Source organism: Loxodonta africana, chromosome 11 (genome assembly GCF_030014295.1).
Source record: "Loxodonta africana isolate mLoxAfr1 chromosome 11, mLoxAfr1.hap2, whole genome shotgun sequence".
Taxonomy (NCBI): domain Eukaryota; kingdom Metazoa; phylum Chordata; class Mammalia; order Proboscidea; family Elephantidae; genus Loxodonta; species Loxodonta africana.
Genome location: NC_087352.1, coordinates 50,302,762 through 50,318,153, shown reverse-complemented (window position 1 = coordinate 50,318,153; position 15,392 = coordinate 50,302,762). Strand labels below are relative to the sequence as shown.

General features: G+C 38.3%; 1 protein-coding gene across 5 annotated transcripts in view; it reads left to right on the top strand.

The window, feature by feature from the left end:
- WDR7 (WD repeat domain 7) overlaps window positions 1–15,392 on the top strand; it is a 429,516-nt gene that overhangs the window by 335,163 nt on the left and 78,961 nt on the right. For all 5 annotated transcript variants that reach the window (XM_064294478.1, XM_064294472.1, XM_064294474.1 and 2 more), the window contains one exon: window positions 1,292–1,391. In XM_064294478.1, coding sequence (XP_064150548.1) covers window positions 1,292–1,391 — 100 coding nt within the window. The remainder of the gene's footprint in view (window positions 1–1,291; window positions 1,392–15,392) is intronic.

Genomic DNA, 15,392 nt, shown 5'->3' with positions numbered 1-15,392 from the left:
CAATTAAAAGCTTAACATTTTGCATTCTAAATCTGTGAAATAAGTATTACATCATAATGCCTACTAATGCCTACATGGTTTTATCAAAATGCTCACATTGAAACATTCTCTCTTTCTTTCTCTCTGGGGCTCTCTCTCCCACTCGTCCAGAATTTCAGAAATGCATTCCCATGCCCTAGTAGATTTTTACTCTCTATCTATCTCAAGAAAGCATTAGGGGGAAAAAAAAAATTTTTTTGTCGTCTACTTTACCTACCCCTCCCTCTTTTTAGAAAATAATAACAAAAAATTAGGTTTGTAGTATGGAACCAAAGGGAAGAAGTCAAGGAATGTGTAGTAGCATTGATTCAAAGGCTTCAAAAATATTTAGGACAGCCTGCTTGTTCATCCAGGCAATTAGCACTGAGAAAGTAGGACTAAGGAATGGGACGGAATATTCAAAACTCTTTGGGAATATAAAACTATACCCTATTTACGTGTCTACACCTTCCCAGATCCTAGCTATATATAGATACAAAATCAGTATGACAAAGCTTAAATCATGAATTCAGGTAGCTAATCCAGTCATGAAAACTAATATAAAAATAAGAAAAATATTAAAAATAAATAAATCACCTCTTAAAGCCTTCAGACCATCCTCCGTAAACTCTATTTTTATGTAATGCAATAAAAAAATGTAAGCACTAAATATGCTTATTCATACTGCATGTAGTCCTGCCTGTCGTTTAGATAATCTGGTAAATGTGGAGAATCTAGAGAATTAGCAGGATAGCTTTTCTCTGGTGGATAGCTTTCTCGTTTCCCTGTAAATTACTGATATGAACTTAAGCATAAAATTTATGTAACTATTTTATGATTCTTTTGCTAGAAAGTATATTTAATTCCTTAATACTATAATAAACCATGAGAACATAATTAGATTGAATATGTAGGCCCTATTGTCTTTTTCATCCTGTTCAAATAGAAATATTCGCATCATAGTCACTGTAGCAAAACTGCATTTTCATATTTTATCCTTTTGCATTTGTTCCTCATTTCTTGTTTCAAAAACACAAGGATGTTTGCAATTATGAAGTTTTTCATTGAAAATAATTATCATCAGGCCTAAGTGTTACAATGCATTGTTTTTCTTTCTGTTGATTCTAAGAATTACTAAAAAGAAGCATTTTGGAAAAATCTTAATACAGTAAAATATGCCAGCGCTGGCTTTAATCTTTGGAATGTGTTGCAGCACACTTCCATACAGGTCATCTCACCTGTTTTTTTGTTTTTGTTAAAATGTTCAATTCAGGTTCTACATGGTCAGCTATTATGAGCGGAATCACAGAATAGCAGTTGGAGCTCGCCATGGTTCAGTGGCCCTGTACGACATCCGGACTGGAAAATGTCAGGTAAATAAATCATTGTGACTTCCGCTCCATAAAGTATGGAAGTTATTGAAAGGAGAGAGAGACTGAGCACTTCACTAGTTGACATGCTGAGCTGCTGGAACATTATGGATAATGCTAAAGGGATCAATAGTTTAATGAAGGACTCAAAGAATATAGAGCCCTACTGTCTTTATTCACTGGGACTGAAGGGCTGCCCCAGATGGGTTAATAACAAAGCCCAGAGCCAGGGGTTCCTGCTCGCAAACTACTTTGCAGTAAATCATATCCTTTTCTTAAACAAAGTTTCCTAATTTTCTTACTTATTTTTGTCGTATGTTTTCTGAATAAAGTTTGATGATGTGTTATTATGATATAATGGTGAACAAAAATTAATTTTCTGACTACTAATTAAAGTGAGATATTTAGCAGTTAGGGACAATCATCTAGTCAGAGTCCATTAAAAAGGAGAAATCTTCACAATAGCATTTATTGTGGCTCCATAAAAAGGAAATTGGTGTTCTATTTGAAATAAAAATAATAATTTTTTTTACAACATTTTGTTGTTTGTGAAAATTTATTCTATAATTTTCTCACTTGATTCTCAAAATATACCAGTTGTGTGGACAGGGCAAGTCTTATCACCACTTTAGATACAAGGGAATCAAAGCTTAGGTACATTAAACCTCCTTTTCCCAGTGTCACACTGCTAATTAATAGCAAACCTAAGTCTAGGCTCTACTGTGATCATGGAAAATTGATAATGCTCATTGGTAAACCCTCCACATGTCTGTCAGTTTGTCATACTGTGGGGGTTTTCGTATTGCTGTGATGCTGGAAGCTATGCCACCAGTATTCAGATACCAACAGGGTCACCCATGGTGGACAGGGTTCAGCTGAGCTTCCAGGCTAAGACAGACTAGGAAGAAGGACCCAGTGGCCTACATAACGTTGTCTGATATAATGCCAGAAGATGAGCCCCCCAGGTTGGAAGGCACTCAAAATACAATGGGGGAAGAACTGCCTCCTCAAAATAGAATCGACCTTAATGACGTGGATGGAGTCAAGCTTTTGGGACCTTCATTTGCTGATCTGGCATGACTCAAAATGAGAAGAAACAGCTGCAAACATCCATTAATAATCAGAACCTGGAAGGTACAAAGTATGAATTTAGGAAAATTAGAATTTTTCAAAAATGAAATGGAATGCATAAACACTGATATCCTAGGCATTAGTGAGCTGAAATGAACTGGTATTGGCCATTTTGAACCTGACAATCATATGGTCTACTATGCTGGGAATGGCAACTTGAAGAAGAACAGCATTTCATTCATCCTCAAAAAGAACATTTCAGGATCTATCCTGAAGTACAACACTGTCAGTGATAGGATAATATCCATGCGCCTACAAGAAGACCAGTTAATACGACTATTATTCAAATTTATACACCAACCACTAAGGCCACAAATGAAGAAATTGAAGGTTTTTACCAGCTTCTGCAGTCTGAAATTGATCAAACATGCAATCAGTATGCATTGATAATTTACTGGTGCTTAGGATGTGAAAGGTGGAAACGAAGAAGGATCAGTAGTTGGAAAATATGGCCTTGGCGATAGAAACAATGCCGGAGTTCGCATGATAGAATATTGCAAGACCAATGACTTCTTCATTGCAAATACCTTTTTTACCAACATTAACGGCGACTATACACGTGGACCTCACCCAATGAAATACACAGGAATCAAATCGACTACGTCTGTGGAAAGAGACGATAGAAAAGCTCAGTATCATCAGTCAGAACAAGGCCAGGGGCCAACTGCAAAACAGACCGTCAATTGCTTATATGCAAGTTCAAGCTGAAACTTTAAACAAGTCCACGACACCCAAAGTATGACCTTGAGTATATCCCACCTGAATTTAGAGACTCTCTCAAGGATAGATTTGGCACGTTGAACACTAATGACCGAACGAGTTGTGGAATGACTTGAAGAATATCATCCACGAAGAAAGCAAGAGGTCATTAAAAAGATAGGAAAGAAAGAAAAACCAAAATGGATGTCAGAAGAGACTCTGAAACTTGAGCTTGAACATCGAGTAGCTAAAGCAAAAGGAAGAAATGATGAAGTAAAAGAACTGAACAGGAGATTTCAAAGGGTGGCTCAAGAAGACAAAGTAAAGTATTATAATAACATGCGCGAAGAGCTGGAAATAGAAAACCAAAAGGGAACAACATGCTCAGCATTTCTCAAGCTGAAAGCACTGAAGAAAAAATTCAAGCTTCGAGACATAATAGTGAAGGATTCTATGGGGAAAATATTAAATGATACAGGAAGCATTAAAAGAAGATGGAAGGAATACACAGAATCATTATACCAAAAAGAACTGGTTGATGTTTGACCATTTCAAGAGGTAAGATACGATCAGGATCCAATGGTACTGAAGGAAGAGGTCCGAGCTGCAGTGAAGGCACTGGTGGAAAAAAAGGCTCCAGGAATTGACAGAATATCAATTGAGATGTTTCAACAAATGGATGCAGCTCTGGAAGTGCTCACTCATCTATGCCAAGACATTTGAAACATAGCTACCTGGCCAACTGACAGGATGAGATCAGTATTTATGCCTATTCCCAAGAAAGGTGACCCAACCAAATGCAGATGTTATCTAACAATATCATTAATATCATATGTAAGTAAAATTTTGCTGAAGATCATTCAAAAGCAGCTGCAGCAGTATATCAACAGGGAACTGTCAGAAATTCAGGCCGGATTCAGAAAAGGATGTGGAACCAGGGATATCATTGCTAATGTCAGATGGATCCTGGATGAAAGCAGAGAATACCAGAAAGATGTTTACCTGTGTTTTATTGACTTGAAGAGGACTTGAAGCACTTACTGATGAAGATCAAAGACCACAAAGGATCATTATTGAACTAGAAATGCAGTAAAGCACGTCTCCAAGAACCTGCTGGAATTGGTTAACAGAGAGAATGTGACAATTTCCTAGCATGAGCAAAGACACAAGGATATGACATAAAAAATGTAGAAGAGACAATAAGCAAATTCACTTGACTTTAGGGTAGGAACTTTGACTTTAGAGGGGGTCACACTGCTGGGAAAATCTGCTGTGGCCTGTCCAGGGGACCGAGAGGAGCCCAAAGAGGAGAAGATCCATGGGACACAGGGAAAGCAGAAGACACATGGCTGAGGGAGTGAAGGGAGGGACATTCATGCCCCCTGCCCTTGTTATTAAACTGGCTAGAAAAGGATTGAATAGAAAAATGAAATCTCTTTCTCTTCTTGTGTTGGCTTCTCTCTTGTTTTTCTTTTTTTAATCAGTTTTCTTTGGACTTGTTCTTCTCAAACTAGGAGAACATGCAAAATCATAAGATAAATGTGACATATCTGTTAAAAAGCAAAGATGTCACCTTGAGGACTAAGGTGCACCTGTCCCAAGCCACGGGATTTTCAATTGCCTCAGGTGCATTCGAAAGCTGGACAGTGAATAAGAAGACTGAAGAAGAATTGATGCCTTTGATTCATGGTGTTGGAGAAGAATATTGAATATACCGTGGAGTGCCAGAAGAACAAACAAATCTGTCTTAGAAGTGCAGCCGGAATGGTCCTTAGAAGCGAGGATGACAAGACTTCTTCTTGTGTACTTTGAACGTGTTATCAGGAGGAACCAGTCCCTAGAGAAGAACATCATGCTTGGTAAAGTAGAGGGTCAGTGACAAAGAAGATCCTCAATGAGATGGATTGACACAGTGGCTGTAACAATGGGGTCAAGCATAGCAAAGATTATGAGCATGTCACAGGACCAGGCAGTGTTTCATTCTGTTGTACATAAGGTTGCTATTAGTTGGTACCAACACTGTGGCACCTAACAACAACATCTGGATCATGAGTTTTGTTTATATCAGGGATCTGCAAACTATGATCCAAATCTGGCCTGCCGCCTGTTTCAGTAGATAGAATTATTTTGGAACACAGCCACTGTCATTCGCTTATGTACCATCTAGGACTGTTCTTACACTACAATGGTAGAATTGAATAGTTGTGCTAGCAAAGACTGTAGTCCACAAAGCTTAAAATGTTTATGGTACGGCTCTTCGCAGAAAATGTTTACTGCCTCCTGACTTAGATAACTGAGCAGAAGGAGTTAACTAATTTAACTGAAAAGTAATTTAAAACATTATAGTACAATATAATGGATCAGAAGAATGAGAAACTTCTGTTGGCTTGAGTTCCATCTCCACCGCTTATTAATTTTATAGGCTTGGGAAATTTTCTTAACTTCCTTGAGCTGAAGTTTCCTCCTCTGTAAAATGGTGATAGAAATAGTGCCTGTTCCTGTGAGAAGTAAATAAGATAATTTATGTAAAACTCTTAGCACAATGCCTGCCAAGTAGTTAAAATAAACTTGGAAATACATTCCATTACAATTCAATTACATTAATTTTAGAGAATTTTAAAGATGAAACTTGAGGGGGTGTATATTAGTAGACCCTCAGGGATTCTCCACAGGGGTAGGAGTTCCTGCTCCTCAGCTGGGAGCACTTTGGTGGAAAAGCTGAAACAGCACTGCCTTAGGCCATGTGGAGATTTCCTTTCTGAAAGCAGCTCTAGCCTGTGGTGTTAGACTGAGTCTCCACTGAGTATGGAAATCAGAAACTTAGACATTCAGTGGTTAAAATCCCTCTGACACTGCATTTTTACTTGGCAATTGCTAGCAATTTAGGAATATACCTGACTCCAATTTTGCTTAATTAAATTTTAAAAGTGTCTACTTCCCCATGAAGTACTTAAATTTTGTTGATGGGAAGTGCTCTTGATAAGCAGACTAAGTTCCATGAGTCTCTTAGAGCTTCAGATATGTGTTTGCTTAACCCAGCAATGAAAATCCTCCCTCCAGCAATATTTGCCATTGGTTTGGCAGTCTTGCTAAACTATCGTATCTCACTGATTTTCTAATCCTTTCTGAATGCATTCATTGTCTTACTGCTGGCTACATGCAAGAGTCTCTAAGGCTCCTGTGTGCTAGTTTTCCTTATGAACTTTGTCCTGTGTCACTTGGAGGCGTCAGATCCATTTTGGCAAATCTAGACACGTATTTTCCTACCAGGCTTTGGTCTAGTGCTACAGAAAGAACAATGATGTATGAGAGAAAGATAGTGTGACTAAAGACTTCTCTAAATCATGATTTATTAAAATAACCATATTTTTGAAAATTGAAAATAAATTTCTTAAGGGACCTGTTCTTTTTGTTTGTTTTTAAAGTATTGTGTTGAGTTTATGATGCCGTTTACAATCAAAAGTTCAGTTTCCATAGGAGCTTTTTTTGTGTGTGTGCTTTAAATGAAGGTTTACAGAGCAAATTAGTTTCTCATTAAACAATTAACGCACATACTGTTTTGTGACATTGGTTGCCAACCCCACGATGTGTCCACACGGTCCCCTTCTCCTCCTTAAGTTCCCCGTTACTAGCTTTCCTGCCCCTTCCTGCCTTCTTGTCCTTGCCCCTGGGCTGGCGTGTGCATTTAGCCTCTTTTGTTTTATGGGCCTGTGGGATCTTTAGCTGAAGGGTGAACCTCCGGAGTGACTTCAATACTGAGTTAAAACGGTGTCCAGGGGCCATCCTCTGAGGTTTCTCCAATCTTCAGTAAGTGTGTTTGTGTGTGTGTGTGTGTGTGTGTGTCTGTGAGAGAGAGAGAGAGAGAGTTAGAATTCTGTTCTACATTTTTCTCCAGCTCTGTCTGGGACCCTCTATTGTGATCCCTGTCAGAGGGTGGTGGTAGCCCCAGGCACCATCTAGTTGCACTGAATTCAGTCTGGTGGAGACTGTGGTAGTTGTGGTCCATTAGTCATTTGGACTTATCTTTCCCTGTGACTTTGGTTTTCTTCATTCTCCCTTACTCCAGATGGGGTGAGACCAGTGGAGCATCTTAGATAGGCACTCACAAGCTTGTAAAACTCCAAATGCAGCTCACCAAAGTAGGATGTAGAACATTTTCTTTATAAACTGTTATGCCCCGTACCACCTAGTGCCTGGTATATAGTAGATGTACAATAAAGTATGTGCTGACCAAATTAAAACCCTGAGTCTTTGGAGCAAAAAAATATACTATGACATGGATAATGAAAACAAATTATGCCTTAATTTTGCCAAAAATACATTTGTAATTTGGATATAATTATATTTTGGTATCTTAGAATCATCTCATTAAATTATTGCTTTGCTAGAGATAATAGGGTATTTGTTCAGTTGTAACATAGGGAATTCCTTTCCTAGAACTCATGAAGAATAGACCTATGTTTCTGTATTACAGCATGGCCAGGTCTGCCATAGGCCAGATAATGAAGGAAAAAATAGAAACAGAGATTGATTAGATATATAAAACTGTGGTGACTGTGGTCTAGCTAGAAACCCCTTATACAGCAGGAAGTAAATCCTGGACTGCTGACTTTTCTGCAGAAGGCAGTGAGCCTGCAGTTTGAGCTCCTCTGACTTTGCAGATCCCTTTCTCCTTGTGGGGTGGATGATTTGGCCTCTGACCTTGCAGTTCTCTCGCTCCCTGTGGTGTGGATGCCTTGGCCTCTGACCTTCAGATGCACTCCTGAGGGAAGAGGGAAGAAATAGGGTACTATGTCCACCTGCTTGTACCACTGTCTTCTGAATGTCCTTTGTTCTCCTCTCATGCTCACTCAGTAGTATTGAAGTGGAAGAAATCTATTTTCTTTCCAAATCCATTTTCACCAGTCTTTAAACCTAACTTAACCCATCTTTGCGCAGCCTGGCTTACCTTTCTTCAACCAACAAGGCCTCAGCAACTGGTCCAACCATGTTATATACAAGCATCTGCCGAGCATCTTCCTAAACTAACCAGAAAAGCCACAAGTACGTTAAAGCGTATATGGAAGATTGCTTTATTGTCCTCCTATCAAGCCCCTCTTCCCTCTTTCCCGTTGTTTCCTCATCTGCAAAGTCATTTTGAGGACCAGTTTTATCAGCTTGTAGGGAGCATCTGTTTGTATTTCATTAAGTGTGGCTCTAGGGGCCAGTCCAGGTTTTATGGGCCTAAAGCTTGTATAATTGGGGGAGGGAGCTTTAAGAAAAAGATATTAGGGACCTGTTAAAAAAAAAATTCCTTAACTTCGTGGCAAATCCACCCTTAAAGCCTCCTTTTAAAAATGTATTTTATAATCCTTTCTGTAGCTACTGTTCTTCTTCTGTCCTTGCCCTTACTATTGTATATATTGATTGCGTGGTCTACAGCAACCTCTACTCTGAGCCTCTGGCTCCCACCTATACAGAGCAACTGAAACCACACAAACCAACATTGCTAGGGCCCGCTTGCCAAGTCATTAGCAAGGGGTCCCTTGACCCCGTGGCATTGTGTAATAGAACTGACCTCCCTCTCGGTCAAAGGCTCTCAGTCCTGGCCTTACATAGCACTATCACCCGTCTTGGTTTTCTTTTTACTATACCCTTAGCTGGATTTCTTAATTTTTTGTGGTACCTTAATTTTGATTCTCATTTATCAACCACCCCGAGTACAGATTTCTTCACTCATCTGTTCTTCTCTTAACTTTGGCTGAGGATCCATACATTATTATTGACTCCAGTGCTCCCCTCTGAGTACTGAGACAGATCGGTGTCTACAGCTAAAAAAAAGGCCTCCCTAAATTCCAGCCCCATGACTTTTAACTAGCTACTAGACATTTCCTTTTGGGCGTCTTGCCATTGTCTCATATTGCACATGTTGGCAAAATCTCTCGAGCCCCCACTCTCTCCCAACATCCTTTCCTAGCCTACCCTTTTCTGTCAGTAGCATAAAAACATAACAACAGTTCAAACCACCTCTCCTTCACCCATCCATATCTAGTCACTGCGGTGAGTTAGCTTTTCCTTAGTAGTGTACCTAGAATCTACCGTTTTCCTCGGTTAACTGCCTAAATTAGGCCTTTGACCTCTTCTTCAAGGCATGTGAGATTTGATCATTCATAATCCCCTTGGCTTTTGAGATACCCTTTCTTCAATGACACCATTCTCTATCATTCCCTATTGTGGTCCTCTCCCAGGTTACATAGGAAGCATTCAAAAATATCTGTTGGATGATTTATTGCAAATACAATTAAGACTTCAGGAGATAACCATTTCCAATTTTATTTGTCTTTAGATAATATTGAAATTAGTCCGACCTCACTGAATATATACAACTACTATATACTCACGGAAACCCTGGTGGTGTAGTGGTTAAGTGCTACAGCTGCTCACCGAGAGGTTGGCAGTTCGAATCCGCCAGGTGCTCCTTGGAAACTCTATGGGGTGGTTCTACTCTGTCCTGTAGGGTCGCTATGAGTCGGAATTGATTCAACAGCAATGGGTTTTTTATATACCCATAGGTGAAGCACTCCTGGGGAACAAAATGCTGAGGGTAATCCACGTAGAAATAATAAACACTGGCTCTGTTTGCATTAATATTTCTATTGCAATTTATTTTTGACATTTATTTGAATTCCTTATACCCCCCGTAAGTTACATAGCCCTTTCCAAACTCTTATGCCAGTATATTTCTTAGAAAAATTATAGTTATTTCTTTTCTAATGTTTATAATATGCTAACTTTCATATTATCTAGAAATTTAATTGGCAAGCTATTTATTTCTTCCTTCATTCTAGAGAAGGCTGTGTAGTGGGGCAGTTAAGAGAGCAGTTTCTGGAGTCAGATTGCCTGAGTTCAAATCCATGCTCAGCTTGTTTTTAGCTTTGTGGCTTTGGTTAAAGTGCTTAAACTCTGTGCTTCAGTTTCTTCTCTAAAATGGAGATAATAACCCTCACAGCATTGTGTTGTAAACTTTGAAAGAATAAACGTATGTAAAGCAAATGTTAGCTTATAGTAAGTACTCAAAAAGTGTTAGTCATCATCATTATTATTATTTAACTCAAAAAGTGTTAGTCATCATCATTATTATTATTTAATCGTAGGTTAATTAAACGAAACAAAATCAGTCGACCTCATTCTGTTCCAGATCTGTTATAATTTTTTCTTAGGATTTTTTTGGCTTTTTTGTCCCTAGAACTGTTTGAATTAATCTTACAAGTAGAATGAATAGAATATCAAACCAAATAATTAGCAAATTTCAAGATTATACTTACTCATCTACTCTCATCTGTGTTAAATAATTGTCTCTTTATCCTGATTCTTTCCATAATACTAATCTATCTTCATACTGATATTTTTTCAGTGATTTTTGAAAAAATTATGAATATTACTTCCAATATTACTACTATGTTAGAGTCTTTCTGAGGAAAGTAATTTTGGACTGATTTTCAAATCCATTATTCGCAACTGCCAGCTTATCTGTTTGCATGTTTTTAAAATCTTATATTAATTTGGGGCCAGTAGGTTTTTTTCAAGAACTTTATTCCTGTGTAATTGTCCACATCTGTTTCCTCAGCATCCTTTTTAAGATATAAAAGATCAGGTCAATAACTCAGCCCATATGATTATTATTAACTTTCAGTTCTTCATTTGCTAGATGACATAATTTACTTTGTGGTTTTTCTTGCTTTCAGCAAAGATAATTGTGAATGTTCTCATTTTCTTTCTCTCTTATTTGTATATCATATTTTATTGTTTATCCTTTCATTACTTACTCTACTGAAATTCAGTCTAGTTTATTTATAAACTTAATTTTTACATAAGTCAGAAGCCTTTGTGTGCTGCATAGGTGGCTGCTTGTATAACTCAAAAGGAAACTAGTTACAGTCTTCAGATGTGTTGTTATCTGATTTTTATTAGGCTTGGAATTGGTCTAAAATTTTTTCATTCTGCTTCATCTCCGGATCTGGCAGGCTATGGCCAATGCCCAATTCAATTTCTTCTTTTTGTCAACATGAAGCTTCCTGAAACAATTTTTTTTCTGACAAAAATATTGTTTCCATTGACAATAGTAATATACTGTTACCTGGCTAGTCAAAATCGAGTTGTGTAATTTTCCATTCCCCCTTGAGAAGTCTACATAGAATGCTTGAATGGTAGACATTTACATGAGAATAAGGGAAGACAAAGACATGTAGTAACTGGTGAAAGAGAAAGACTTTTTCCCCTGGCATTCCACTTTTTTCCAAAATGAAATATATGGATTAATTCTTCAGATTATAAATGTAATTCATGTTCATTTAAAAAAACAAAACAACAGAAAAACCCACAAGAAATACCAAAATATTTAAAGTGGAAAAAGTCCAATGTAACCTGTCCTTAGAGTTAACTCCTGTGTCACTGTTTGTTGTAAATACATTGAGACCTGTTTCCGAGATATTATAAATACTCTCGCACCACCCCCCCATAATATAATACTTTTCTGCAGCCTGTTTTTATTTTTACTTAACAGTATATCATGGATACCTCTATGAGTCCACATATCTCATTCAACAATAGCAAATTGTATTGAGCACCTGCTGTTAGCTGTGCTTTGTTGTCAGCATGAGGGTACAGCTGTAAGTAAAACAGACATAGACCCTGCTCTCATGGAGTTTGTATTCTAGTGAGAGGAGACAGAAAATACACTGAACAAGAAAATTTCAGATAGTGGTATAATACAGTGGGGCCACAGGCGTGACCACTTTGAAGGGGTGGCATTTAATCTGAGACTGTATGACCATCTAAAAGAAGAGTATTATAAGAAGAAGGAACAATTAGTGCAAAGACTAAAGTGAGAACAACTTGGGAGAGTTTCGGGATCGAATCATTGTGTTCCCCAGGGTTTTCACTGGCTGATTTTCAGAAGTAGATCACCAGTCCATTTTTCTTAATCCATTTTAGTCTGGAAGGTCTACTGAAATCTGTAAGCATTGTAACAACACGCACGCCTCCATTGACAGATGGGCAGTGGCTTCATACAAGATTGGCTGGGAATCAAACTGGGGTCTCTTACATGAAAGGTGAAAATTCTACCACTGAACCATCATAAAAAAGAAAAACAAACCCATTCCATCAAGTCGATTCCAACTCATAGCGACCCTATAGAACAGAGTAGAATTGCCCCATAGGGTTTCCAAGGCAATCTTTATGGAAGCAGACTGCCTCATCTTTCTCCCTTGGAGCAACTGGTGGGTTCGAACTGCTGACCTTTCTTTTCGCAGCTGAGCACTTTAACCACTGCACCACCAGGGCTCCTGAGCCACCATACCAAAAAAAAAACCAAACGCATTGCCATCAGGTTGATTCTAACTCATAGTGACCCTATAGGACAGAATAGAACTGCCCCATGGTGTTTCCCAGGGGTGCCTGGTAGATTAAAACTGCCAACTTTTTGGTTAGCAGCCAAACTCTAACCATTGCGTCACCAGGTTTTCCTGAACTGCCATAGGTGGTGAGAATTGCATATACCCCTGATACGGCTTTCTAACTTTTTGTCTTTATCTTTTTTGTTTAGTTACACATGTGGGTTGTTCCTAATTTCTAATTCATTTCAGAATTGTAAAATTGCATGCCCAGATTTTAGCAAGTTGTCTGAAAGTATATAAAGAAAATACTTCCAATTACTACTTTACACAGTATGGACTTAATTTACTGCTGTTTCGTACCTTGCCAAAGAAATTTAGCAGTTTCCTAAGCTGTTCTGCTTTTCTAACTTTTAAATGTTCAGCTCAAAATGTTTGCTTTACCCATTTAGTCATGTTTTCACCATTTTAATATTACTTATTTAATATTTATGCAGCTTTTTTACTGCCTCTTTTTATAAAGGAAAAAACTTCCATACACACCAAGAAATAGCTGATTTTTTTTTCTTAGCTTTTCCTGAAAAGAGCATTAAGATCTCAAATGATATTTTGACTTTGTGATATAAAATAAATCAGTAGGAAATATTGCCTGTGGTTAAGAGCTTGACTGCTAACCAAAAGATCGGCAGTTTGAATCCAGTAGCCACTCCTTGGAAACCCTATGGAGCAGTTCTACTCTGTCTTTTAGGGTCTTTATGAGTCAGAATTGACTGGACGGCAATGGGTTAATCAGTTAAAGTGACACAGTAGGTGGGGTGAAAGGTAGAGTAATGCCTATTATGACTAGTTATACTAAGGAGCCCTGGTGGCGCAATGGTTAAGTGCTAGGCTGCTAACTGAAAAGTCAGCAGTTTGAACCCACCAGCAGCTGTACAGGAGAAAAGACCTGGCAATCCGCTCCCATAAAGATTACAGCCTAGGAAATCCTATGAGGCGCTTCTACTCTGTCCTGTAGGGTCTATAGTCAGAATCACCTCAATGGTACACAGTAACATACTAAAAAAAAAGGTAATCTGCTATTGGATGTTACTGTCATTGTTTTGGTAAAGAAGGCATCACTCAATGGAATTTGCAAAAACAATGGAAATACTAATTGTTTAGGCAGTTCAGAGTACTCTGTTAGTTATTCTGGCAGACGTAGAGACTTAATTTGCCAGTAAAGCTAGCAGAACCAAGACAGGTATGAAAGGCAACTCTGTAGGCCCCTCTCACCACGTTATAGCGGTTATAATCATAATAAAATGAACATCATTGAGAGACTCAAAAGGAGGGAATAAGCCACAACATAGTCTGAGGAGATTATGAAGATAAAGAGAGGAAGCCACTCTGAATCAGGGTTTGTTGGGATTTATATTCTCTTAGACAAATATGAATCTATTTTTTCATTTTATTTATTTTGTTGTTGAGAATACACGCAAAACATAACCAATTCAACAGTTTCTACATGTACAATTCAGTGACATTGATTGCATTATTCAAGTCATGCAACTATTCTCACCCTCCTTTTCTGAGTTGTCCTGCCCCCATTAACCTCAATTCACTGCCCCCTAAGGTTCTTATCTACCCTTCTGAGTTGCTGTTGTCATTTTGATCCCATTATGGAGTTTAAAAGAGCATAATACCCAAGGCAAACCTATTTTTTGTTTGTTTGGTTGCTTGTTAAGCAGCTATTAGAGTTACCTCATTTTGCCCACACATTGGAAAGACTTAAGAACTGCTTATGTCAACCTGTGTATATTTCATATATGAAACAAAATTCTGACATTGACATATACCCACGTCAACTGACCTTCTTCCTGAAGACTGTTTTCAGGAACATGGTGGGTACCCCAATCTTATTACCAACTGCTTCCATTCACCCTTTTCAGCAGAGTTGAGAGTGAGGGTAGGAAAGGCATGGCTATAAGGAGACACCCAGAATTTGCAAACATCATGACCAGACATCACAAACCAACATATACTGCATAGTTACTATAACTAGGTGTATAATAATATTGGGATGTTACATTTAAGTAGGACTTAATAGTTTAAAAAGAGCTCTGATAGCACAGTGGTTAAGCACTTCAAACCCACCAGTCACTCCACTGGAGAAAGGTGAGACAGTCTGCTTCTGTAAAGATTCACAGCCTTGGAAACCCTGTGGGGCAGTTCTACTCTGTCCTGTAGAGTCACTATGGGTCAGAATTGCCTGAGTGTCAATGGGATAATGATAATTATACTTTAATCCTCATCACATCCAAGTGATGTGTTACTATTATTATGCCCATTATACAGATGAGAAGGAATTTGTCAAGGATCACACATTTGGTATCTGTCAGGTGTGAACCTTGAACCCAGGTTATCTGCTTCTGAACGTGGAGCTTTCCCCTCAATGGTGTATACTTGCATAAAGAATGTGCCCAATGCTCAACTCTTTCCTCTGTGTATCAAAAACTATGTAAATGTTTCCCCCAATATATGTGAATGGTTCATATTACAGCAATTTTCAAATTCTCTTTATACTGGGAATTACACAAATTTTATGTGAAAAAAACAGTTATATCAATGTTGTTGTTGTTAGGTTCCGGAGAGTCAGCTCTGACACATAACGACCCTATGTGCAACAGAATGAAACACTGCTTGGTGTCCTTCATCATCCCCACAATTGTTGCTGTGGTTTAAGTTCATATTTGCAGCCACGTGTCAGTCCATCTCATCAAGGGTTTTTCTCTTCTTTCTTGACTCTCTACTTTACCAAGCA